Source organism: Oncorhynchus tshawytscha, linkage group LG03, assembly GCF_018296145.1.
Source record: "Oncorhynchus tshawytscha isolate Ot180627B linkage group LG03, Otsh_v2.0, whole genome shotgun sequence".
Taxonomy (NCBI): domain Eukaryota; kingdom Metazoa; phylum Chordata; class Actinopteri; order Salmoniformes; family Salmonidae; genus Oncorhynchus; species Oncorhynchus tshawytscha.
Window position 1 is genome coordinate 660,111 of NC_056431.1, and position 27,956 is coordinate 688,066.

Consider the following 27,956-nt stretch of genomic DNA (forward strand, 5'->3'; position numbering starts at 1 on the left):
CAGAGCCGTTGTTGCTCCTAAATGTTTCCACTTTACAATAACAGCACTTACAGTTGACTGGGGCAGCTCAAGCAGGGCAGAAATTTGACGAAATGACTTGTTGGAAAGATGGCCTCCTATGATGGTGCCATGTTGAAAGTCACTGAGCTTTTCAGTAAGGCCATTCTACTGCCAATGTTTTTCTATTGAGATTGCATGGCCATGTGGTCGATTTTATACACTTGTCAGCAACGGGTGTGGCTAAAATAGCTAAATCCACAAATTTTAAGGGGTGTCCACATACTTTTGTATATATAATGTATCTTAAAGGGATAGTTCACACTGCAGTGATCACCCTGGAGAGCGAGACAGAGAGAACAGGTTTCTCTCTATCTAACATGTATCTTAAAGGGATAGTTCACCCAAAGTTCAAAATGACATATTGGTTTCCTTACCCTGTAAGCAGTCTATGGACTGCTTTGGTTTTGTTTACCCGGCCACTGTTTCCAAATGGTAACATTTTAGCATTCGTGGCACAAATCCAATGCAAGTCAGTGTTACCGATATTATATTTACGAGCTTCATGTTCAAATCAATGTCCAAATCACCATTTCAAGTCCCCAGGGCACGTCTCTGTACTATGGGGGACTCTGTACTCCCTGACCATCTGAGAGCCGCTACATCAATTGGAGCCTTTAAAATACATTTCTAAAGACTATCTTCCTCATAGTCCTAATCTGAAAAGTATTTTAGCACCTAGCCTACTTTTGCTATTCCCTGCCTTGATTCAAATTATTTGCCCATGTAGAGCATTGAGATAACACTGTAATGAAAAGCGATAAATAACTGCATCGAGTTACACAATCAATTTAAGATGCTATGATTTGGACATGAAGCAAAAAATGTGCATTGGTTTTGCGTCACAAATGTGCATTGGTTTTGCGTCACAAATGCTAAAACAGTGTATTAAGCTCGGAAACTATTGTATCAAGCTCACTAAAGTCTAATTTAGGTTAAACTTAAATGATCTTGAAGTCATGCCAGAGTTATTTGAACTTCACATTGAAAGTGAAATAATACAACCGCATGACACTTAAAGGTGCAATATGTAGGAAATCGCTCTGCCATTTCCTGGTTGCTAAAATTCTAATAGTTTGCCTAATTTTAGTTTACGTGACAAAACAAGTAGAAGAGAATCATTGTACGATCTAAACCTCTGTGAAATATATTTTCAATAACCCAAAATATGGTATTTTCAGCTGTTAGAAGCTGGTGTAAAAAAAAACTTAAGTAAATGAAGCAAAAACAACTTAAAAAATGAATGCATAGAAATAGAGAAAATAGAACAGATCTACCACTTCTTAGACTTGCTTTCAATGAGAATGACAGATCTAGAACTCACATTTCTATGTGAATTTGGTTGGGTCACCCAAAAAGTTGCATATTGCAGCTTTAATGACAATAGTAACATCTGTTTATGACAGACGTTATGTTGCTGTTATTTATTTATTTTTTATTTCACCTTTATTTAACCAGGTAGGCAAGTTGAGAACAAGTTCTCATTTACAATTGCGACCTGGCCAAGATAAAGCAAAGCAGTTCGACACATACAATGACACAGAGTTACACATGGAGTAAAACAAACATACAGTCAATAATACAGTATAAACAAGTCTATATACGATGTGAGCAAATGAGGTGAGATAAGGGAGGTAAAGGCAAAAAAAGGCCATGGTGGCAAAGTAAATACAATATAGCAAGTAAAACACTGGAATGGTAGATTTGCAATGGAAGAATGGGCAAAGTAGAAATAAAAATAATGGGGTGCAAAGGAGCAAAATAAATAAATAAATTAAATACAGTAGGGAAAGAGAGAGTTGGTTGGGCTAAATTATAGGTGGGCTATGTACAGGTGCAGTAATATGTGAGCTGCTCTGACAGTTGGTGCTTAAAGCTAGTGAGGGAGATAAGTGTTTCCAGTTTCAGAGATTTTTGTAGTTCGTTCCAGTCATTGGCAGCAGAGAACTGGATAATTGGTTTTGGGGGTGACTAGAGAGATATACCTGCTGGAGCGTGTGCTACAGGTGGGAGATGCTATGGTGACCAGCGAGCTGAGATAAGGGGGGACTTTACCTAGCAGGGTCTTGTAGATGACATGGAGCCAGTGGGTTTGGCGACGAGTATGAAGCGAGGGCCAGCCAACGAGAGCGTACAGGTCGCAGTGGTGGGTAGTATATGGGGCTTTGGTGACAAAAACGGATTGCACTGTGATAGACTGCATCCAATTTGTTCAGTAGGGTATTGGAGGCTATTTTGTAAATGACATCGCCAAAGTCGAGGATTGGTAGGATGGTCAGTTTTACAAGGGTATGTTTGGCAGCATGAGTGAAGGATGCTTTGTTGCGAAATAGAAAGCCAATTCTAGATTTAACTTTGGATTGGAGATGTTTGATATGGGTCTGGAAGGAGAGTTTACAGTCTAACCAGACACCTAAGTATTTGTAGTTGTCCACGTATTCTAAGTCAGAGCCGTCCAGAGTAGTGATGTTGGACAGGCGGGTAGGTGCAGGTAGCGATCGGTTGAAAAGCATGCATTTAGTTTTACTTGTATTTAAGAGCAATTGGAGGCCACGGAAGGAGAGTTGTATGGCATTGAAGCTTGCCTGGAGGGTTGTTAATTAACACAGTGTCCAAAGAAGGGCCAGAAGTATACAGAATGGTGTCGTCTGCGTAGAGGTGGATCAGAGACTCAACAGCAGCAAGAGCAACCTCATTGATGTATACAGAGAAGAGAGTCGGTCCAAGAATTGAACCCTGTGGCACCCCCATAGAGGCTGCCAGAGGTCCGGACAGCAGACCCTCCGATTTTACACACTGAACTCTATCAGAGAAGTAGTTGGTGAACCAGGCGAGGCAATCATTTGAGAAACCAATGCTGTCGAGTCTGCCGATGAGGATGTGGTGATTGACAGAGTCGAAAGCCTTGGCCAGATCAATGAATACGGCTGCACAGTAATGTTTCTTATCAATGGCGGTTAAGATATCGTTTAGGACCTTGAGCGTGGCTGAGGTGCACCCATGACCAGCTCTGAAACCAGATTGCATAGCAGAGAAGGTATGGTGAGATTCGAAATGGTCGGTAATCTGTTTGTTGACTTGGCTTTCGAAGACCTTAGAAAGGCATGGTAGGATAGATATAGGTCTGTAGCAGTTTGGGTCAAGAGTGTCCCCCCCTTTGAAGAGGGGGATGACCGCAGCTGCTTTCCAATCTTTGGTAATCTCAGATGACACGAAAGAGAGGTTGAACAGGGTAGTAATAGGGGTGGCAACAATTTCGGCAGATAATTTTAGAAAGAAAAGGTCCAGATTGTCTTTGTAGGAGTCCAGATTTTGCCGCTCTTTCAGAACATCAGCTGAACGGATTTGGGAGAAGGAGAAATGGGGAAGGCTTGGGCGAGTTGCTGTGGAGGGTGCAGTGCTGTTGACCGGGGTAGGAGTAGCCAGGTGGAAAGCATGGCCAGCCGTAGAAAAATGCTTATTGAAATTCTCAATTATGGTGGATTTATCAGTGGTGACAGTGTTTCCTATCTTCAGTGCAGTGGGCAGCTGGGAGGAGGTGTTCTTATTCTCCATGGACTTTACAGTGTCCCAGAACTTTTTGAGTTAGTGTTGCAGGAAGCAAATTTCTGCTTGAAAAAGCTAGCCTTGGCTTTTCTAACTGCCTGTGTATAATGGTTTCTAGCTTCCCTGAACAGCTGCATATCACGGGGTCTGTTCGATGCTAATGCAGAACGCCATAGGATGTTTTTGTGTTGGTTAAGGGCAGTCAGGTCTGGGGAGAACCAAGGGCTATATCTGTTCCTGGTTCTAAATTTCTTGAATGGGGCATGTTTATTTAAGATGGTTAGGAAGGCATTAAAAAAAATATCCAGGCATCCTCTACTGACGGGATGAGATCAATATCCTTCCAGGATACCCCGGCCAGGTCGATTAGAAAGGCCTGCTCGCTGAAGTGTTTCAGGGAGCGTTTTACAGTGATGAGTGGAGGTCGTTTGACCGCTGACCCATTATGGATGCAGGCAATGAGGCAGTGATCGCTGAGATCTTGGTTGAAGACAGGAGAGGTGTATTTAGAGGGCAAGTTGGTTAGGATGATATCTATGAGGGTGCCCGTGTTTAAGGCTTTGAGGAGGTACCTGGTAGGTTTATTGATAATTTGTGTGAGATTGAGGGCATCAAGTTTAGATTGTAGGATGGCTGGGGTGTTAAGCATGTTCCAGTTTAGGTCGCCTAGCAGCACGAGCTCTGAAGATAGATGGGGGGCAATCAGTTCACATATGGTGTCCAGAGCACAGCTGGGGGCAGAGGGTGGTCTACAGCAGGCGGCAACGGTGAGAGACTTGTTTTTAGAGGTGGATTTTTAAAAGTAGAAGTTCAAATAGTTTGGGTACAGACCTGGATAGTAGGACAGAACTCTGCAGGCTATCTTTGCAGTAGATTGCAACACCGCCCCCTTTGGCAGTTCTATCTTGTCTGAAAATGTTGTAGTTTGGAATTAAAATTTCAGAATTTTTGGTGGTCTTCCTAAGCCAGGATTCAGACACAGCTAGAACATCCGGGTTGGCAGAGTGTGCTAAAGCAGTGAATAGAACAAACTTAGGGAGGAGGCTTCTAATGTTAACATGCATGAAACCAAGGCTATTACGATTACAGAAGTCGTCAAAAGAGAGCGCCTGGGGAATAGGAGTGGAGCTAGGCACTGCAGGGCCTGGATTCACCTCTACATTGCCAGAGGAACAGAGGAGGAGTAGAATAAGGGTGCGGCTAAAAGCAATAAGAATTGGTCGTCTAGAACGTCTGGAACAGAGATTAAAAGGAGGTTTCTGGGGGCGATAAAATAGCATCAAGGTATAATGTACAGACAAAGGTATGGTAGGATGTGAATACAGTGGAGGTAAACCTAGGTATTGAGTGATGAAGAGAGAGATATTGTCTCTAGAAACATCATTGAAACCAGGAGATGTCATTGCATGTGTGGGTGGTGGAACTAATAGGTTGGATAAGGTATAGTGAGCAGGACTAGAGGCTCTACAGTGAAATAAGCCAATAAACACTAACCAGAACAGCAATGGACAAGGCATATTGACATTAAGGAGAGGCATGCTTAGTCGAGTGATCAAAAGGGTCCAGTGAGTGGAGAGGTTGGTTGGGGGTCACGGCGATTTAGACAGCTAGCCAGGCCATCGGTAGCAAGTTAGCATAGGATGGAGGTCTGTTATTAGCCACCTCTTGCGTTCCGTCAGTAGATTAGTGGGGTTCCGTGTGGTAGAGGGGATTAATCCAAATCACACAACAACAACAACAAAAAACAATAGATATAGTTATAGAGGCCCAAGAAGAAGAAAAATATTATAATAATAATAATAAAAATAAATAAATAAATTGTCCGATTGTCTATTCAGATAGCAGCCGATAAGACAGCTAACGGTTAAGCAGGCCGCAGATGGGCATTCAGGTAATGTCGCGACGGAGGAGCCAGCCGGATAACTCCTTCGGGTAGATAACGTCGGCAGTCCAGTTGTGAAGGCCCGGTGGGGCTCCGCGTAGGCAGTAAAACAGGTCCGGATAGGTGACTGCAGCCCAGGAGTGATTGATGGAACTCTTCAGCTGGCTAGCTCCGGAATAATTGATGTTTGCTCCGGAATCGACGAAAGCCGATAGTCACACGGATAGCAGCTAGCTAGCTGTGAGATCCAGGTATGAATGTCCAGAGTTAGCGCTTGAAATCCAGGGACATGGAGAGAAAAATTGGTCCGGTATGTTCCGTTCCCGAGCCGCGCTGCGCCGTACAAAACTGGCGATAGATTTTCGAGCTAAAGGATAGCTGATGACCACAAACCGTGGTTAGCTGAATACTAACGATTTGCCAGTAAAGAAGCTAACTAGCTTCTGAACTAGCTTCTGATTAGCTTCTGGATTAGCTTCTGGCTAGCTCCTGGCTAGCTTCTGGCTAGTTTCTGGCTAACTTCTTGGAGTTTCTGGCTAGCTTCTTGGAGGATTACAGATTTGAGGTAAATAATAGTTTGAGTTTATGGAAAATTAAAAAATGTATGTGAAAAAAGTTATAAATATATTTATATATATATACGGGACACGACAAGACGAGGACCAAAGACGTCTGAACTGCTATGCCATCTTGGAAGAGTAGTTATGACAGTGTTATGACTGACTTATGTACACCTTTTCAAATCAAATGTTATCTAAGCCTTTAGTCGTGATATCTACTCTATAACATCCATTTCTATGGGTCACATGTTAGACATGTCATGGCTATATGGCCATTGTTGCTACGGTGATGAGTCCCTAGATCAGCAATGACCTCCAACACACTTCCCAGTTAGGTAATGATTAACCACAACCACCTTTGACCACTGTAATACTGGACATTCCTGTCAGGCCTAGATGAGCTGGGCCGGGGTGTGTTCTACTATACCTGAGCTGTACAATGTACACACACATCCTCCACTACTGTACCTGAGCTGTATTGTACAATGTATACACAAATCGGCACACTACTGTTCCTGTGTCCACCAAGAACCCATATTAGGGAAGCAATTGAGTCGTTCCAACATGGCCTTATAGTCACATAGGAAAAAGCTATAAGGACAGTTGTGAACATGGACACATGACTGAATTAACCCAATCAAAGGTAGCTGCTGTACTCACAGGAAGACATTTTCAAAGGTCATGATGCCTTCCTCTATGAGCCAGGCTCCGAAGCGGAAGCAGCCTGCATAGGCAAAGTAGATCATGGCCTGAGAGAAGGAGAATGTGATGCCATACACATGGGCCTTCTTCTGAGAGTTCCTACAGAGGAAGAGAGAGAGAGAGAGAGAGAGAGATTAAAGAGAGGGGTGATTACATAAACAAAAGTAATATAGTACATTTACAAGACTGACACTGTTGACACATTAAAAACAGCAATGACTAGGACTTTTTATAATGGAAATTGTAAACTTTGTAGCACACGTACTTGTAAGGCACTATGAGGTTCTCCTGGTACAGAGACTCAAACTTCTGCTCTCTGGTGAGAGATGCCACCGTACGGATGTTCTCTATGGCCTCTGTGGCAATCTGACACACACACACTGGTTAGACTCAAGAGAAGAACGTATAGATATTCACTGTTGCAAATTTTGGGAGCTATGAAGAGAGTGAATAAGACTGTGTGTGAGTGGTTGTGTACCTTGCCAGCCTGTTCTAGCTCTTTCTTGTCTTTGACAGCGTGACCAGAGAGCATCTTCATCTGTATGCCTCCAGCTACAGCCATGACAGGTACCACACACAGGATGAGAAGAGTCAGCTGCCAGCCGTACACAAACGAGATGATCAGACTGGTGCCCAGGTTAGCCACGTTCTGGGCCAGAGTGGCCAAGCGCACTCCTGTAGCCTGGAGAGGGAGGGAGAGAGGGTTAGTGTGTGTGTGTGTGTGTGTGTGTGTGTTGTGTGTTCATGTGTGTACTTACTACTTACCCCCTGTACTTGTGCTGCATCTGTAGCCAGTCTAGTGGTGAGAGCTCCAACACTGTTCTTGTGACTGTCATACCAGCCTAACTCCTACAGGAGAACGAAGAGAGTTACATGTTCAAATTGTCTCTATAACCTATTTGAGCCTTTATAAACACTCCATAAGCCCTATAACCTATATAAGCCTAAATAAACTGTCTTACCTTTAATAAACACTATATAAGCCTATATAAACAGTCTCACCTTTATTAAACACTCTATAAGCCTAAATAAACTGTCTTACCTTTAATAAACACTCTATAGGCCTATATAAACTGTCTTACCTTTAATAAACACTATATAAGCCTAAATAAACTGTCTTACCTTTAATAAACACTCTATAGGCCTATATAAACTGTCTTACCTTTATTAAACACTATATAAGCCTAAATAAACTGTCTTACCTTTAATAAACACTATATAAGCCTAAATAAACTGTCTTACCTTTATTAAACACTATATAAGCCTAAATAAACACATTTATTAAACACCCTATAAGCCTAAATAAACTGTCTTGCCTGTCTCATCATGGCTTTAAAGGCCATCAGTCTCAGCTTCATGGTCAGAATCTCCCCGGCCTTCCCAAAACAGAATCCCTGGAGAGAAGACAACCACGTATCACAGTCATAGTAAGTAAAACTTCAAGATGCTGTCGATCAATAGAAATACATTAGGGACCACTGACCTGCTGTAGGATAGATACAAACCTAAGCCCCTCCCACATTCTGTCGCTCATTCCTCATATTATTTTTCATTGGGTGAGGTGTGTGCGTACCTGCAGGAACATGGTTATGAAGGAGACGACTCCAATGAGGGCGAACATGATAGAGTAGAACGAGGAGCGTTGTCTAACTAGTTCCTGGTCTTGCTCTGCAAACACCTGAAACATGACAACAACGCAAACATGATAATCTGAGATGATGCTATTTGATGGAATATGACTAATTCAACTTACAGTAATGACTTGGGAGAAGATGAATAAACTGAAATAAATGAGTAAACATAGAATGATGATATCTGGTATTAACTGATATTTAACATACAGCGATGATTTTAGAGAAGATGACAGCGAAGAGAGGCTGCATGCCCCCGTTGATAGTGGCACAGATCACACCAACCACCATATAGGGCCACTCAGGAAGGTTCAGCTTCAACACCTTCAGAAACGACACAGGAGGAATCTCCTCATCCTGGGATGAGAGAGAGAGATAGAGAAGACAGAGAGAGAGAGAGGAAGGAGGAGAGAGGGGAAGGAGAGAGAAAGAGAGAGATAGAGAAAGAAAGGAAGGAGAGAGTGAAGACAGAGCAAGAAGAACGAGAGAGAAGACAGAGAGAGAAAGGAAGGAGAGAGAAGACAGAGAGAGAAAGGAAGGAAAGAGAGAAGACAGAGAGAGAAAGGAAGGAGAGAGAAGACAGAGAGAGAAAGGAAGGAAAGAGAGAAGACAGAGAGAGAAAGGAAGGAAAGAGAGAAGACAGAGAGAGAAAGGAAGGAAAGAGAGAAGACAGAGAGAGAAAGGAAGGAAAGAGAGAAGACAGAGAGAGAAAGGAAGGAAAGAGAGAAGACAGAGAGAGAAAGGAAGGAAAGAGAGAAGACAGAGAGAAAGGAAGGAAAGAGAGAAGACAGAGAGAGAAAGGAAGGAAAGAGAGAAGACAGAGAGAGAAAGGAAGGAGAGAGAGAAGACAGAGAGAGAAAGGAAGGAGAGAGAGAAGACAGAGAGAGAAAGGAAGGAGAGAGTAGACAGAGAGAGAAAATAGAGAAAGGAAGGAGAGAGAGAAGAAAGAGAAGAAAGAGAGAAAAGAAGGAGAGAGAGAGAGATAATCAGAAACATTCCAAATGGTACACCAATTATGTCCCACAGTGTGTCCACCACTGATCCTGGATTAAAATGAGAATATCCATTCCAGTTAGTACCTCTAGCTCCATAGCCTTACCTTTTCTTCCACCTCTGTCTTGTCCTTGTCTCCTTTCTCTGAGCCGATGAAGGATGATCCCTTGGTAGATTTCCTCCTGATGAGGGTGGTCTCTGAGAACGGAGTCACTGACGGACTCTTCTCCTCCAGAACCTGCTCCTCCACAGCCTCCTCGCCCTCCTCAGCACTCTTAAACGTCTGGAAGAAAACAACAGAATAGAATATAGAGTCAAATGTGTGTATTTGTTTGTTATGTGGCGTGTTTTGATAACGCTGTTACCTAAATGGTGACATAGATGCAAGATGTGTGAAGAGGGTGTGAGGAGGGTGTGTGTGTGTGTGTTACCTGCATGGTGACCAGTGTGTGGTAGACTCCTTCTTTTTTCATCAGTTGGCTGTGTGTTCCCAGCTCTACGATCTCTCCCTTCTGGAAGCCTGCGATAACATCAGCATTACGGATAGTAGACAGACGATGGGCCACCACGATGGTAGTACGACCCTGTCTCACCTGGAGGGGGAGGGTGGGAGGGAGGGGGGGAGGAGGAGGGAGTAGGAGTGAAAGGGAGGGAGGAGGGGGGTATAGCAATGTTTAGTAGATGTTGATAAACTGGTGCAAAGGGTGTCTGTGTGTGTGTGTGTTCTCTACCTTGTCCAAAGCAGCCTGTACGATGGTCTCACTCTCGGCGTCGAGGGCTGAGGTAGCCTCATCCAACAAGAGGATCTTGGGGTTGCGTACGAGAGCGCGTGCGATAGCGATCCTCTGTTTCTGTCCTCCACTCATCTGGGTTCCTCTGTCTCCAACTAGAGTCTCAAACTTCTGCTCAACAGAAACAATATTATCAATATACTGTAATCAATCATTATCTAGAATTAGTTATAGTACTACCACTACTACTACACAGACAGACAGACAGACAGACAGACAGACAGACACAGACACAGACAGAGACAGAGACAGAGACAGACAGACAGAAACATACACAGTAACATACATCAGGTAGTGTCATGATGAAGTCGTAGGCGTTGGCCTCCCTAGCAGCCTGTTCTATCTCCTGATGTGTGACGTCAGGTCGTCCGTAGCGGATGTTCTCAGCGATGGTGGTAGCAAACAGGATGGGCTCCTGACTGACAACGCCAATCATCTCTCTCAGGAAGCGCACGTTCAGGGAGCGCACGTCATGACCATCTACACACACCTAAAGAACACAGAGGGCATAGTTACAGAACAGATACTGTGTGTGTGTGTGTGTGTGTTCCATGATACTCACTGATCCATCTTGTGGATCATAGAACCGCTGCAGCAGCTGAACGGTGGTGCTTTTCCCACAGCCACTACTGCCTACCAGAGCTATGGTCTGGCCACTACGCACGCTCAGAGACATTCCATTCAACACCTACAAAGAGACACACACAGAAACAAACCGTTTAACATCTACAAACATCTACTGGACATCAACACACACGTAAAGAAGGCAGCACATACTTTGACGCTGGGTCGTGAGGGGTAGGTGAAATGGATGTTGTTAAACTCTATGTTTCCTTTGATGACATCAGGCTTGTGGCCGTGGTCTGAGTAGCTGTTGATGTGGGGTTTCTGAACAGACAAACAACAGCAGGGAGACTTAGAACATAAACATGTAGGTGTGAACATTCAAGCAGGTCACCAACTAATACTATTACTGGACACATTTTTATTTGATTTTTTATTTCACCTTTATTTAACCAGGTAGGCTAGTTGAGAACACCTTTATTTAACCAGGTAGGCTAGTTGAGAACACCTTTATTTAACCAGGTAGGCTAGTTGAGAACACCTTTATTTAACCAGGTAGGCTAGTTGAGAACACCTATATTTAACCAGGTAGGCTAGTTGAGAACACCTTTATTTAACCAGGTAAGCTAGTTGAGAACAAGTTCTCATTTACAAATGCGACCTGGCCAAGATAAAGCATAGCAGTGTGAACAGACAACAACACAGAGTTACACATGGAGTAAACAATAAACAAGTCAATAACACAGTAGGAAAAAAAATAATCTATATACATTGTGTGCAAAAGGCATGAGGAGGTAGGCAATAAATAGGCCATAGGAGTGAATCATTACAATTTAGCAGATTAACACTGGAGTGATAAATGATCAGATGAACATGTGCAGGTAGAGATACTGGTGTGCAAAAGAACAGCAAAGTAAATAAATAAAAACAGTATGGGGATGAGGTAGGTAAATTAGGTGGGCTATTTACAGCTACAGCGATTGGTTAGCTGCTCAGATAGCAGATGTTTAAAGTTGGTGAGGGAGATAAAAGTCTCCAACTTCAGCGATTTTTGCAATTCGTTCCAGTCGCAGGCAGCAGAGAACTTGAAGGAAAGGCGGCCAAATTAGGTGTGGCTTTAGGGATGATCAGTGAGATACACCTGCTGGAGCGCGTGCTACGGGTGGGTGTTGCCATCGTGACCAGTGAACTGAGATAAGGCAGAGCTTTACCTAGCATGGACTTGTAGATGACCTGGAGCCAGTGAGTCTGGCGACGAATATGTAGCAAGGGCCAGCCGACTAGAGCATACAGGTCGCAGTGGTGGGTGGTATAAGGTGCTTGAGTAACAAAACGGATGGCACTGTGATAAACTGCATCCAGTTTGCTGAGTAGAGTATTGGAAGCTATTTTGTAGATGACATCGCCGAAGTCGAGGATCGGTAGGATAGTCAGTTTTACTAGGGTAAGTTTGGCGGCGTGAGTGAAGGAGGCTTTGTTGCGAAATAGAAAGCCGACTCTATATTTGATTTTAGATTGGAGATGTTTGATATGAGTCTGGGAGGAGAGTTTACAGTCTAGCCAGACACCTAGGTACTTATAGATGTCCACATATTCTAGGTCGGAACCATCCAGGGTGGTGATGCTAGTCGGGCGTGCGGGTGCAGGCAGCGAACGGTTGAAAAGCATGCATTTGGTTTTACTTGCGTTTAAGAGCAGTTGGAGGCCACGGAAGGAGTGTTGTATGGCATTGAAGCTCGTTTGGAGGTTAGATAGCACAGTGTCCAAGGAAGGGCCAGAAGTATACAGAATGGTGTCGTCTGCATAGAGGTGGATCATGGAATCGCCCGCAGCAAGAGCAACATCATTGACATATACAGAGAAAAGAGTCGGCCCAAGAATTGAACCCTGTGGCACCCCCATAGAGACTGCCAGAGGACCGGACAACATGCCCTCCGATTTGACACACAGAACTCTGTCTGCAAAGTAGTTGGTGAACCAGGCAAGCCAGTCATTAGAAAAACCGAGGCTACTGAGTCTGCTGATAAGAATATGGTAATTGACAGAGTCCAAAGCCTTCACCAGGTCGATGAAGACGGCTGCACAGTACTGTCTTTTATCTATGGCGGTTATGATATCGTTCAGTACCTTGAGCGTGGCTGAGGTGCACCCGTGACCGGCTCGGAAACCGGATTGCACAGCGGAGAAGGTATGGTGGGATTCGAGATGGTCAGTGATCTGTTTGTTAACTTGGCTTTCGAAGACCTTAGATAGGCAGGGCAGGATGGATAGAGGTCTGTAACAGTTACAGTTCGGATCCAGGGTGTCTCTCCCTTTGAAGAGGGGGATGACCGCAGCTGCTTTCCAAACCTTGGGGATCTCAGATGATATGAAAGAGAGGTTGAACAGGCTGGTAATAAGGGTTGCGACAATGGCGGCGGATAGTTTCAGAAATAGAGGGTCCAGATTGTCAAGCCCAGCTGATTTGTACGGGTCCAGGTTTTGCAGCTCTTTCAGAACATCTGAAAACAACATAAATTATACCATAAAATACTACAGGCCTATTATACTGCCGGTAACTATTTTTCAACCAATATGGTGCGTGAGAAGAGTATCCTGGTTCATACAGCAGCATAAACACACACAGACACAGAGGCCTGGTTTATACAGCAGCATAAACATCCCCTTCTGAAGACTCCCTGTATTCCTGACTGCTCAGTGGGGAAAGATGTGTTATTCTACTGTGTGTTAAGCGCTCTATAGAGTCCCAACAGATTCCCCATTCACACCATAGACATTATATAAGTAGACAGTAATTCCAGCTGGAATTCAAGGCCCCATTCAGAGCAGCCCACAGCTAAAATGGTGGGCCGAATCAGAAAGGATTGATTCTGGTGGGAGTGTGGTGATTGGTGATTGGTGACTGTGCCTCCTGCTCTCTACGCCCCTCCCACCACCCTCCTTCTTTCCATCAGATCTCCCTCCCTCTATGAGTCCCCCGTCTCTCTCTCCCTTCTCTCTCTATGAGTCCCCCGTCTCTCTCTCCCCTCCCTCTGATTCCCCTGCCTCTCTCTCCCCTCTCTCTATTAGTCCCCCGCCTCTCTCTCCCTCCCACTATGAGTCCCCCGTCTCTCTCCCCTCTCTCTATGAGTCCCCCGTCTCTCTCTCCCCTCCCTCTGATTCCCCTGCCTCTCTCACCCCTCTATCTATGAGTCCCCCACCTCTCTCTCCCTCCCACTATGAGTCCCCCGTCTCTCTCTCCCCTCTCTCTATGAGTCCCCCGCCTCTCTCTCCCCTCCCACTATGAGTCCCCCCCGTCTCTCTCCCCCTCCCTCTATGAGTCCCTGCCTCTCTCTCCCCTCCCTCTATGAGTCCCTGCCTCTCTCTCCCCTCTCTCTATGAGTCCCCTGCCTCTCTCTCCCCTCCCACTATGAGTCCCCCGCCTCTCTCTCCCCTCCCACTATGAGTCCCCCGTCTCTCTCCCCCTCTCTCTATGAGTCCCCCGTCTCTCTCTCCCCTCTCTCTATGAGTCCCCCACCTCTATGAGTCCCCTGCCTCTCTCTCCCCTCTCTCTGAGTCCCCCACCTCTATGAGTCCCCCGCCTCTCTCTCCCTCTCTCTATGAGTCCCCCGCCTCTCTCCCCTCCCTCGATGAGTCCCCCACTTCTCTCTCCCCACCTCTATGAGTCCCCCGCCTCCCTCTCCCCTCCCTCGATGAGTCCCCCACTTCTCTCTCCCTTTGTCTATGAGTCCCCCGCCTCTCTCTCCCCTCTCTCTATGAGTCCCCCACCTCTATGAGTCCCCCGCCTCTCTCTCCCTCTCTCTATGAGTCCCCCGCCTCTATGAGTCCCCCGCCTCTCTCCCCTCTCTCTATGAGTCCCCCGCCTCTCTCTCCCCTCCCTCGATGAGCCCCCCACTTCTCTCTCCCCTCTCAGAGGGACAATAGGAGGAAGAGTGTTAGCCAGAGGGCAGGTTTATCTACGTGTTAGTTTAGCCCTGTTTATTTACACAAGTTTTCGTGTTACAGAGCATGAACAGTGTATGTGTGTTCCTGTCTGTTACAGTGTGTGTGTTAGTGTGTGTGTGTATGTTTGTGTGTCTGTACCAGGGAGTGTGTGTGTGTGTCTCTCTCTCTCTCTCTCTCTCTCTCTCTCGCTCTTTCAGATCTTACAATATGTAAGTTCCCCTGGGTACCTCACCCTTCCACAGTTTCCCCTTGTTTTTGTCTTTGGTGTGTGTGTGTGTGTGTGTGTGTGTGTGTGTGTGTGTGTGTGTATTTGTTTGTGTGTGTGTGTGAGTGTGTGTGTGTGTGATTGGGGGAGAGTTAAAAGAATGTAACTTTGATTTCTCTTGATAGTAAAAAGTTAGTTTTGCAACACAACATTTTGATGGTCAGGTTATTCATATTCAACCACGCTCCCCAGTGTGTATATACTGTATGTAAGCATGGTAAGAGCAGCTCTGTCTGTCTGACTGTGCGTTGTAAACTCAAGTCATCGTGAACCATTCACAAATGCACAGTGAACTAAGAACAGTCCATTCTGCTATAACCACAGTGATGCTTTTTGTGTTAACCCTGATTAGCCCAGAGTATGTGTGTGTGTGTGTGTGTGTGAGGAGAGGGTGTGTGTGTGTGTGAGGAGAGGGTGTGTGTGTGTGTGTGTGTGTGTGTGTGTGTGTGTGTGTGTGTGTGTGTGTGTGTGTGTGTGAGAGAGGAGAGGGTGTGTGTGTGTGAGGAGAGGGTGTGTGTGTGTGTGTGAGGAGAGGGTGTGTGCGTGTGTGAGGAGAGGGTGTGTGTGTGTGTGTGTGTGTGTGTGTGTGAGGAGGGGTGTGTGTGTGTGTGTGTGTGTGTGTGTGTGTGAGGAGAGGGTGTGTGTGTGTCTGTGTGTGTGTGTGTCTCACATTGTCGATGATGTTGTAGACTTTGTGTGCCGCTCCCCGGGCACTGGCGAAGGCCTGGACATTAGGAGAAGTCTGTCCCATGGCAAACGCCCGATCAACACTGTGAAGAACACCTACAGGACACAAATAAACATCAGTGTGTGTGTGTGTGTGTGTGTGTGTGTGTGTGTGTGTGTGTGTGTGTGTGTGTGTACTCACGGTGAGGACAGTTCCAATGGTGTATTCTCCAGATAGGATGAGTGTGCTGCCGTACCAGAAGGACAGAGCGTAGGACAGATAGATCATCAGGAAGGTGAAGCCCATGGCGATGTTAGCAGAGATGGCTTTACGGATCCCCATGTTCTTAGCATCCTCCAGGTTTTTCTCGTACCTGTGGTACAAAACAACACACACACACAGAAACGCACAGGAATTGAAAGAGAGAGAAAAACACAGAGAGTCAGAGGGAATGAGCGAGAGAGAGAGAGAGAGAGAGAGAGAGAAAGAGAGCGAGCGAGAGACAGAGACAGATGGTATACATATACAAACACACCACACTAATCCAATTGTCCTCCTCACTGATGGTTTTATACAGAGAAGTGTGGACTGGTCTATCCACTTATAAAACAATAACAACTACTGACTGCTCAGGCTAATGGTCTTCACAGCAGCAACAAGTCCTTTAGGAACATTATCCTGGTGACCCGTCTGTTGCCTTAGTTACCGCTCCTTTAACGTTAGCAAAAGGTCTCCATTCTACCCCGCTCTCTCTCTCACACACCTGGTTATCTCCTTCTGTTGTCCACCGAAAGCGAAGACTGTTCTGACAGAAGAGATCACCTCCTCAGCCACGGCTCCAGCTTTAGCATAAGCACTCTGCTCCAGGGATGTGAAGGACGTCAGTACCTAGAGACACACAACGGAGAAAGACAGTCAAGAGAGGTGTGTGTGTGTGTGTGTGCGTGTGTGTGTGTGTGTGTGTGTGAGGCCCACCTTGCTGAATATAAAAGCAGAGAAGCCCAGCACAGGGCTGACAGCCAGGATGACAAGGGTGAGCTTCCATCCTTTGCTGAAGCCGATGATGAAGGAAGCAACGAAGGTGGTGAAGGACTGGATCAACATGCCCACCTTGTCACCTATTCCCTCGTTGATCTTATAGATGTCACTGTGGAGGGGAGGAAATACCGAATAAAACACATACACTCACACAAACGCATACATACACACACACACACTCAAATACACACACTCACATACACATACACACACATACACTCACATACACACACATACACACACATACACACATACATACATACACACATACACACACAAATACACACACACACATTCACACACACATAGATACACACACATACACACACTCCCCATATTTGTTTGAACAGGGCTGTTTAAACCCTAAAGCTACATCCAGATGGTATCAATGTAAAACACCTTCCCCTATAAACGCCAATCCATTCCTATAGGCATCTCCTCACTCTGTTAGGCGGGTGTTGAGTTCTCCCGTCTCGTTGACGTCGAACCAGCCGATCTCCTGCTGCATGATGCAGTGGAAGAAGAGCTTCCTGAGGCGTTTGACCTGCCTGCCTGCCGCCAGGGTCCAGAAGGCCACCTGCATGTAGGCTGCTACCAACACCACCGCACCCATTATAGAGTAGTAGATAGCATGGCTGGAATACAGACATAAGGCTGGTCAACACACACACACACATCCAGACATACAAAACCTTAATGATGGTTTGTAGATAATTGGGGCACAGGGGTACATATTATGGAATAATGACTTTGTAAACATGACGGTGACACATGACTGTTTGTGTGTTTACATTACGCAGGTGAATCTATACATATAAATCTATTCAAAATGCCATCCATTATGGAGTAAATAGCAAGGATACTGAGGCACAAAGGCAGAGAGGTAAAGGTGATTCCTTGAATATACCATTTGACGTTAGAATGTATTTTATAGGGAAGTAGCTCCTAATCTGGGGCCGGATCTTTAAATTCTGAGGCTCTGTATCTGTTCACATATCTGAAATATGTCAAATCGGTGTGTTTCAACGTTCTGTGGTTCAAAATAAAAGGTCCCACACAATCCTACCCTATGACATCATTAATGTCACGCCTGCTCCCGCTCTCCCTGTCTGGCGCTCATTATGCGCAGCAGCGATCATTGGACTCACCTGGACTCCTTCCCTTTGTTGATTGTCCTATCAATTACTGTCTGCTTCCCCGTGTGTTCCCTGTGTCTGCATTAATGTCGTTGTGTGTTCCTGTCCAGACGCTGTCCTGTCCTGTTCCATGTTCGTGGTTAAGTCAAAAGCCAGGGTGGAGTGCAATTGTCCTGCTCCCCGCATCACCGCTTCATCTCATTGTGTTTACTTTAAACTACATTACATTTTTATATCTTTCATCTTTTTAACCACAGGACATAAAAACACTGTTCACATACAGTGCCTTCGGAAAGTATTCAGACCCCCTGACCTTTTCCACATTTTGTTACTTTACAGCCTTATTCTAAAATGGGTTAAAGAAATACATTTCCTCAGCAATCTACACACAATACCCCATAATGACTAAGCTAAAACAGTTTTTTTGAAATTATTGCAAATTTATAAAAAACAAAAACAGAAATACCTTATTTACATAAGTATTCAGATCCTTTGCTATGAGACTCAAAATTAAACTCAGGTGCATCCTGTTTCCATTGATCATCCTTGAGATGTTTCTACAACTTGATTGGAGTCCACTTGTGGTAAATTCAATTGACTGGACATGATTTGGAAAGGTACACACCTGTCTATATAAGGTCCCACGGTTGACAGTGCATGTCAGAGGAAAAACCAAGCCATGAGGTCGAAGGAATTGTCCGTAGAGCTCCGAGACAGGATTTTGTTGAGGCATAGATCTGGGGAAGGGTACCAAAACATTTCTGCAGCATTGAAGGTCCTCAAGAAGTTTGGAACCACCAAGACTCTTCCTAGAGCGGGCCAAACTGAGCAATCGGGGGAGAAAGGCCTTGGTCAGGGAGGTGGTCACTCTGACAGAGCTCTAGAATTCCTCTGTGGAGATGGAAGAACCTTCCAGAAGGACAACCATCTCTGCAGCACTCCACCAATCAGGCCTTTATGGTAGAGTGGCCAGACGGAAGCCACTCCTCAGTAAAAGGCACATGACAGCCCACTTGCAGTTTGCCAAAAGGCACCTAAAGACTCTCAGACCATGAGAAACAAGATTCTCTGGTCTGCATCACGGCCTTGCATGGCAACTGCTCGGCCTCCGACCGCAAGGCCCTGTAGAGGGTAGTGCGTACGGCCCAGTACATCACCGGGGCCAAGCTTCCTGCCATCCAGGACCTCTTTTATTTCAACTTTATTTAACCAGGTAGGCCAGTTGTGTCACGTTCTGACCTTTATTTCCTTTGTTTTGTATTTAGTTAGTATGGTCAGGGCGTGAGTTGGGTGGGCAGTCTATGTTTGTTTTTCTATGATTTGGGTAGTTCTATGTTTCGGCCTAGTATGGTTCTCAATCAGAGGCAGGTGTCATTAGTTGTCTCTGATTGAGAATCATACTTAGGTAGCCTGGGTGTCACTGTGTGTTTGTGGGTGATTGTTCCTGTCTCTGTGTTTTGCACCAGATAGGGCTGTTTTGGGTTTTCACGTTTCTTGTTTTTGTTAGTTTGTTAGTTTGTTCATGTGAAGTGATTTATTAAAACATGAATCAAAATAACCACGCTGCGCTTAGGTCCGCCTCTCTTTCACCAGAAGAAATCCCTTACAGAATCACCCACCCCGACAGGACCAAGCAGCGTGGTAAACAGCAGCAGAAGCAGCAGCAGGAGAAGGAACAGCAACAGCGAGGTCAGGATTTCGGGTCATGGGAGCAGAATCTGGACTACACAACTTGGGAGGAGATAGACAGGTGGGCGGTCGACCCAGGGAGGGTGCCGGAGCCCGCCTGGGATTCGATGGAGCAGTGCGAGGAAGGTTAGAGGAGAATGAGGTTGGCGGAGCCAGCACGGCAGCGCGACAGGTACGAGCGGCAGCCCCAAAAAAATGTTGGGGGGGGGGGGCAGACGAGGTGTGGTACTAAGCCAGGTAGCAGACCTGAGCTCACTCCTCATGCTTATTATAAGCAGCGCATTACTGGTCAGGCACCGTGTTATGTGGTTAAGCGCACGGTGTCGCCAGTACGTGCCCATAGCCCGGTGCGCTATAGGGCAGCCCCCCGAAAGTGCCATGCGAGTGCGGGCATCGAGCCAGGGCGTATGGTGCCTGCTCAGCGGGTCTGGTCGCCGGTACGCAGTTTTGGTCCAGGGTATCCTGCGCCGGCTCTGCGTGCTGTGTCTCCGGGGTGCTGGGAGGGTGCAGTGCATCCTCTGCCTGCGCTCCGCTCGTGCCGGGCAAATGTGGGAGTGGAGCCTAAGGGAGAGGTGCGCGTAGTAAGCACTAGATCTCCCGTGCTTATCCACAGCCCGGTTCAACCTGTGCCTGCACTCTGGAGGGTCCGGGCTAGAGTAGTTGTCCAGCCTGGGGATGTGGTGCCAAGGCTGCGCACCAGAGCTCCAGTGCTCCCCCACAGCCCGGTCATTCAGGTGCCTCCTCCTAACACCAAGCCTCCTGAAGGTCTCCCCAGCCTGGTGGTTCCTGTGGCAGCCCCACGCACCAGGCTGTCTCTCTGTCTCCTCCCTGCAGGTGGTCCCGCCTGTCCGGCGCTGCTGCCGGAGCCCCTCGCCTGTCCGGCGCTGCTGCCGGAGCCCCCCGCCTGTCCGGCGCTGCTGCCGGAGCCCCCCGCCTGTCCGGCGCTGCTGCCGGAGCCTCCCGCCTGTCCGGCGCTGCTGCCGGAGCCTCCCGCCTGTCCGGCGCTGCTGCCGGGGCCCCTCTGCCCAGAGCTGCCCCTCTGTCCCGAGCAGCTGCCCCACCTCTGTCCCGAGCAGCTGCCCCACCTCTGTCCCGAGCAGCTGCCCCACCTCTGTTCCGAGCAGCTGCCCCACCTCTGTTCCGAGCAGCTGCCCCACCTCTGTCCCGAGCAGCTGCCCCACCTCTGTCCAGTGGGGTCATTGAGAAGGGTGGCCATGGTGAGAAAGCCACGGAGGCGGACAATAAGGCGGACTAAGACAATGGTGAAGTGGGGTCCGCATCCCGCGCCAGAGCCGCCACCGCGGACAGACGCCCACCCAGACCCTCCCCTATAGGTCAAGGTTTTGCGGCCGGAGTCTGCACCTTTGGGGGGGGGGGGGTACTGTCAAGTTCTGACCTTTATTTCCTTTGTTTTGTATTTAGTTAGTATGGTCAGGGCGTGAGTTGGGTGGGCAGTCTGTTTGTTTTTCTATGATTTGGGTATTTCTATGTTTCGGCCTAGTATGGTTCTCAATCAGAGGCAGGTGTCATTAGTTGTCTCTGATTGAGAATCATACTTAGGTAGCCTGGGTGTCACTGTGTGTTGGTGGATGATTGTTCCTGTCTCTGTGTTTTGCACCAGATAGGGCTGTTTTGGGTTTTCACGTTTCTTGTTTTTGTTAGTTTGTTAGTTTGTTCATGTGAAGTGATTTATTAAAACATGAATCCAAATAACCACGCTGCGCTTAGGTCCGCCTCTCTTTCACCAGAAGAAAACCATTACAAGATGAGAATAAGTTCTCATTTACAACTGCGACCTGGCCAAGATAAAGCAAAGCAGTGCAACAAAAACAACACAGAGTTACACATAAACAAACATACAGTCAATAACACAATAGAAAAATGTATGTACAGTGTGTGCAAATGTAGAAGATTAGGGAGGTAAGGGAATAAATAGGCCATAGAGGCGAAATAATTACAATTTAGCATTAACACGAGTGATAAATGTGCAGATGATGATGTGCAAGTAGAGATACTGGGGTGCAAAAGAGCAAGAAGATAAATAACAACATGGGGATGATAGTGGGTGTGGCAGTTGGGTGTGCTATTTACAGATTGGCTATGTACAGGTACAGTGATTGATGGGTAAGCTGCTCTGACAGCTGATGCTTAAAGTTAGAGAGGGAGATATAAGTCTCCAGCTTCAGTGATTTTTGCAATTCGTTCCAGTCATTGGCAGCAGAGAACTGGAAGGAAAGGTGGCCAAAGGAAGTGTTGGCTTTGGGGGTGACCAGTGAAATATACCTGCTAGAGCGCCTGCTACAGGTGGGTGTTGCTATGGTGACCAGTGAGCTGAGATAAGGCAGGGCTTTACCTAGCATAGACTTATAGATGACCTGGAGCCAGTGGGTTTGGCGACGAATATGTAGCGAGGGCCAGCCAACGAGAGCATACAGGTCGCAGTGGTGGGTAGTATTTGGGGCTTTGGTGACAAAACTGATGGCTCTGTGATAGAATACATCCAGTTTGCTGAGTAGAGTGTTGGAAGCTATTTTGTAAATGACATCGCCGAAGTCAAGAGGTGAGAGGTGGATCAGAAAATCACCAGCAGCAAGAGCGACATCATTGATGTATAAAGAGAAAAGAGTCTGCCCGAGAATTGAACCCTGTGGCACCACCATAGAGACTGCCAGAGGTCCGGACAACAGGCCCTCCGATTTGACACACTGAACTCTATCTGAGAAGTAGTTGGTGAACCAGGTGAGGCAGTCATTTGAGAAAGCAAGTCTGCCGATAAAGAATGCGATGATTGACAGAGTCGAAAGTCTTGGCCAGGTCGAAAGACGGCTGTCTTTAATCGATGGCAGTTATGATATCGTTTAGGACCTTGGGTGTGGCTGAGGTGCACCCATGACCAGCTCGGAAACCAGATTGCATAGTGGAGAAGGTACGGTGGGATTCAAAATGGTCGGTGATCTGTTTGTTAACTTGGCTTTCGAAGATTTTAGAAAGGCAGTGCAGGATGGATATAGGTCTATAACAGTTTGGGTCTAGAGTGTCCCCCCCTTTGAAGAGGGGGATGGCAGTGGCAGCTTTCCAATCTTTGGGGATCTCAGACGATACAAAAGAGAGGTTGAACAGGCTAGTAATAGTGGTTGCAACAATTTATGTGGATAATTTTAGAAAGAGAGGGTCCAGATTGTCTAGCCCAGCTAATTTGTAGGGATCCAGATTTTGCAGCTCTTTCAGAACATCAGGTCTCTGGATTTGGGGGAAGGAGAAGCAAGGGGGGGCTGGGCAAGTTTCTGCAGGGGGTGCCGAGCTGTTGGCCAGGGTAGGGGTAGCCAGGTGGAAAGCATAGCCAGCCATGGAAAAATGCTTATTGAAATGATCGATTATTGTAGATTTATCGGTGGTGACAGTGTTTCCTAGCCTCAGAGCAGTGGGCAGCTGGGAGGAGGTGCTCTTATTCTCCATGGACTTTACAGTGTCCCAAAACTTTTTGGAATTAGTGCTACAGGATGCAAATTTCTGTTTGAAAAAGATAGCCTTAGCTTTCGTAAGTCCCAGTCTATACCAGGCAGTGTCAGAGGAAGGCCCTAAAAATTGTTAAAGACTCCAACCACCCTAGTCATAGACTGTTCTCTCTGCTACTGCACGGCAAGCGTTACTGGAGCGCCAAGTCTAGCTCCAAGAGGCTTCTATACAGCTTCTACCACCAAGCCATAAGACTCCTGAACAGCTAATCAGATGGCTACCCAGACTATTTGCATTACACCCTCCCCTCACTCTACGCTGCTGCTACTGTCTGTTATTATCTATGCATAGTCACTTTAATAACTCTACCTACATGTACATATTCAGCGTATGTGACAAATTAAATGTGATTTGATGTAACCAAGATTGAACTATTTGGCCTGAATGCCAAGCGTCACGTCTGGAGGAAACCTGGCACCATCCCTACGGTAAAGCATGGTGGTGGCAGCATCATGCTGTGGGGATGTTTTCAGCAGCAGGGACTGGGAGACTAGTCAGGATTGAGGCAAAGATGACGGAGCAAATTACAGAGAGATCCTTGATGAAAACCTGCTCCAGAGTGCTCAGGACCTCAGACTGGGGCGAAGATTCCCCTTCCAACAGGACAATGACTAAGCACACAGCCAAGACAACGCAGGAGTGGCTTCGGGACAAGTCTCTGAATGTCCTTGAGTGGCCCAGGCAGAGCCCGGACTTGAACCCGATCAAACGTCTCTGGAGAGACCTGAAAATAGCTGTGCAGCAATGCTCCCCATCCAATCTGACAGAGCTTTAGAGGATCTGCAGAGAAGAATTGCAAAAACTCCTCAAGCTTGTAACATCATACCCAAGAAGACTTGAAGCTGTAATCATTTTCAAAGGTGCTTCAACAAAGTACTGAGTAAATGGTCTGAATACTTATGTGAATGTGATATTTCAGTTGAATTTTAATATAAATTAACATTTCTGAAAAACAGTTTTTTCTTTGTCATTATGGGGTATAGTGTGTAGACTGATGAGGGGGGAAAAACAATTTAATCAATTTTAGAATAAGCCTGTAACATAACAAAATGTTAAAAAGTCAAGGGGTCTGAATACTTTCCACATGTAGACACTGGTATGGTGCTGGAGATAATGAATAGGAGGTTGAAAAGTGGTGGAATTGCCTTTTAACTATGCAGTTCACCCTGTCTAGGTTATGAAAATAGATTAAGTCCAAGTTCCCGTGAGATACTGTGAGAATTTGCGGACTCACGGATACGGAGCCTCTGAAATAGATCCGGTCAAAGATCAGGAACTACTCCCTTCTTGGTAAACTGAAATATCATTGAGTCTTAGCCTCACCCCGTCATCTCCTCTCCCAGAGTGGTGTTGGAAACACTTAACGTGATGTCTAGAGCAGGAAAAGATGTGACAGTTAGACAGTTAAAGGGCAATTCCACCACTTTTCAAACTCATGTTCATTATCTCCAACACCAAACCAGTGTCTATATGTGAAAACAGCCTGTTTCTATGATCTGTGGTTAAAAAGACAAGAAGAAAGGTCCTAAAAAAAGTGTAATCTGTGACAAAAAACAGTGATTTTCAAAACCTGCAATTGTTTCTAGCCAGAGGGTAATTTCTTGCTCCCCTCATCACCTCAAATCTCATATTGTTTGAAAATCACTGTTTTTTAAAAATGTTTTATCGTTTTATGATGTCATCAGGTATAACTACTTAACTTTATATTTAAAAAAAGATGTAGAAATGCGTCGTTTTCACATGTAGGCATGTGGTATTGTGCTGGAGATGAAAATGAGGTTGAAAAGTGGTGGCGTTGTCCTTTAAGAGTGTGTGTGTGTATGTGTGTGTGTGTGTGTGTGTGTATGGTTGTGTGCATGCTTGTGTGTGTGTGTGTGTGTGTGTGTGTGTGTGTGTGTGTGTGTGTGTGTGTGTGTGTGTGTGTATGTGTGTATGTGTGTGTGTGTGTGTATGGTTGCGTGCATGCTTGTGTGTGTGTGTGTGTGTGGGTGTGTGTGTAGGGACTGACTCACTGGTGAAGTTATTCTGTGTCTGTATGGAGTCTCCTATGAAGCTGTCAGTCATGTCCCCAAAGACGATACACATGAGAGGGAGGACCGTTCCATTAACCATAGCCATGATGGTCCCCAGCACAATCATCAACCTGTCCCAACCATCAGCAAACCTGAACTATAGAGGCATGGGGGAAGAGGAGCGAGAGTGAGGGGCAGGGTGGGGATATTAGGAAAGTGAGAGATTGGGAAGGAGAGAGAGAAAGGGAGTGAGAAGGGGCAGGGGAGAGGGAAGGGGAGAATGAATTAAAGGGGGAAGGATAAGTGGAGACGAAAAGGGACAGAGATGGACAGATGAGCAGAGAGAGAAAGAGAACATATGAAGGTAATGAATACTCTGAGTCATTTTGTATGTAGAACTCCAGTATGTTTCTCCAGTGGTAGAGGCTCCTATCCAGAGGAAGTTTAACCAGCTATTCTACTGGCCCAGCAGGGGAACTGAGGAAATTCAACCTTCAGCTATTCTACAGGCCCAGCAGGGAAACAGAGGAAATTCAACCTTCAGCTATTCTACAGGCCCAGCAGGGAAACAGAGGAAATTCAACCTTCAGCTATTCTACAGGCCCAGCAGGGAAAATTTAACCTTCAGCTATTCTACTGTCCCAGCAGGGAAACAGAGGAAATTCAACCTTCAGCTATTCTACTGGCCCAGCAGGGAAACAGAGGAAATTCAACCTTCTGCTATTCTACAGGCCCAGCAGGGGACCAGAGGAAACAGACCACTCCCAACCTCCCCTATTTCCACATTCATGTCTGATCTCGGTTCCAACTTTACACACATGCAAGCACGTTGCACACACACGTTCACATGCAGCCACACAAGTCACATGCACACACCTTTGCACAACCACCCACCCATACACACGCACACACGCACGCACACACACACACACACACCAATAATACCTCAGGGCCCTGATAATAAATAGTCTACAGTGTGTAAAGCTGGAGAAGTATGTGACAGTTTATCTCCGCTACTCACCAGAGCTATGGCGCCAATCATCGGCATCTTTGGCTCTTTCTCCCCCTTTTTCTCTTCATCTTTATCCTCTCTAGAAGAGACAGAATATCTACAACGTCATTTTATAAATCAATTTGATATAATAATCTTTAAACGTTAAAAACGGCAGATAAAGTTATTAAGTTATTGAGTTAGTTAACTCAGGAACTAGACCGTAATTCCAAAGAAGGAATAATAACACAAATCGATTGTTGACAAAATACAAAACAGCCAAAGACAACATTCTCAGCATAGCACCTAAATATTTACCCAATGTCTCCGTTTTGCTCAATCTTGACTTTGGCCACAGCTATCTCGTCCTTCTTGCCCATGTCTGGGTCTTATGGCATGTAGGAAACAATACAGACAGGTACAACCGTACAGGTGAGATTGCAAAGACGTGTAACGGTAAGATATTTAAGCGTCCTCAAGAGTCTGGGGAAAGACACACTTTGACACCTGCAATAAAGCATTTAAGGGGCTAACCCACAGGCTTGATCTCATCATGGGCGTGCGTGCGAATTCATTGTTTAAACGAGAACGAACTGGTTGCATGATACTGACTCCGGTTCATGACATCTTGACCACTGGACTAGAATGAGATTCTATATCTATGGTCAGGACTCAGTAGTGAATTAACACCCTCAATATGCCTCAGAAGTCTACTTCATATTTATTAAGCCTACTTTTGAAATAGTTGTGTAGTATAGGCTATAGTTTAGACTTGTCTTGTAGGCTATTAGAAAAAGCAGTTGACATTACAACGTGTAACGGAAGATCCGGTCGAGCACATTACAAATACATAATGGTTGTTAGATAAACTCACATCTTCTTTCCCGCCAGTTGGTCCACTATCGGTGCTTACCCCCCAGCTCCGGCGCTGTCCTCTCTTTATCTGCCTCTGTTTCGCTCTCACAATAGAGAAACAAGGGAGGCAGCAGCGCTTCTCTTATATCATAGTTACACCCGGGTGACATCATTTACTGCCGCGTGCCGCCCCTGCTCAAATCACACCTGATGTCCATCAAACGTATGTCTGTCCTTGACTTCGACGTCAGGAGCTGCTTTAAGGGAGGCGACAATGACCTATAGGGTTATGGCTGAGTGTGTGTCTTTGTTATTACATTAGATACCGAACATGGCCATCTCATGTTGCCGCTATTTGAGAGACAACCACCGCTACTCTAAAAAAGTGATATTATTTTTCTCTCTCACAACATCGTGAACCAACAGTGGGCATCCATATAGCCAATGTCCAATCTCTTATAAAGAATGGAGAGCCTACCATTTCAGCAAAATGAACATCTTATTGACTGTTTCATCTATTGACGTGCCTAGAACATAGAGTGAACAATGACTATAAATGATCTAGGACTAGCCTATAGTAAAACTCCCCAGGGGTGCAGTGGGCAAAGGCACTGCATCTCAGTGCAAGAGGCGTCACTACAGTCCCTGGTTCAATTCCAGGCTGTATCACATCTGGCCGTGATTGGGAGTCCCATAGGACAGTGCACAATTGGCCCAGCATAGTCTGGGTTTGGCCAGTGTAGGCAGGCATTGTAAATAAGAATATGTTTTTAAATGACTTGCCTAGTTAAATAAAAAAATGTTTGAGTTACTATCACACTCCAATGCCGCTTACCTCTACTTGTAATTGTTCAGCTTTAGGCCAAAACAGTTTCTGTTATTAATTACATTGAGAACACACACTGTAAAAAAATAAACCCCACACATATATTGTTTCAACTAATTAAGTAACTGGTTCCACATACTATTTTTTTGTTTACTCAACTTTTGGAGCTAAGTGTTACCTGAACAACAACAAAGAATTGTTGGCCCAAACTTAGATCCAACTTGAGAAAACGGTGGCAAAAATTCAGTCAATTAAAAATGATGTGTTTGCTCAACTTGTTCATTCAACTA

General features: G+C 45.9%; 1 protein-coding gene across 1 annotated transcript in view; it reads right to left on the reverse strand.

The window, feature by feature from the left end:
• Positions 1–27,012, reverse strand: part of LOC112225560 (ATP-dependent translocase ABCB1) — a 33,993-nt gene extending 6,981 nt beyond the window's left edge. Inside the window, 24 exon segments of the mRNA XM_042306972.1 lie at positions 6,706–6,846; positions 7,013–7,113; positions 7,226–7,429; positions 7,513–7,596; positions 8,064–8,141; positions 8,321–8,425; positions 8,589–8,735; positions 9,478–9,654; positions 9,803–9,964; positions 10,103–10,273; positions 10,449–10,652; positions 10,725–10,850; positions 10,940–11,050; positions 15,607–15,695; positions 15,698–15,719; positions 15,805–15,976; positions 16,367–16,491; positions 16,579–16,750; positions 17,085–17,276; positions 24,306–24,354; positions 24,995–25,151; positions 26,016–26,103; positions 26,304–26,373; positions 26,860–27,012. Coding sequence (XP_042162906.1) covers positions 6,706–6,846; positions 7,013–7,113; positions 7,226–7,429; positions 7,513–7,596; positions 8,064–8,141; positions 8,321–8,425; positions 8,589–8,735; positions 9,478–9,654; positions 9,803–9,964; positions 10,103–10,273; positions 10,449–10,652; positions 10,725–10,850; positions 10,940–11,050; positions 15,607–15,695; positions 15,698–15,719; positions 15,805–15,976; positions 16,367–16,491; positions 16,579–16,750; positions 17,085–17,276; positions 24,306–24,354; positions 24,995–25,151; positions 26,016–26,103; positions 26,304–26,365 — 2,939 coding nt within the window. The 5' untranslated portion in view covers positions 26,366–26,373; positions 26,860–27,012.
• Positions 27,013–27,956: the final 944 nt, after the last annotated feature.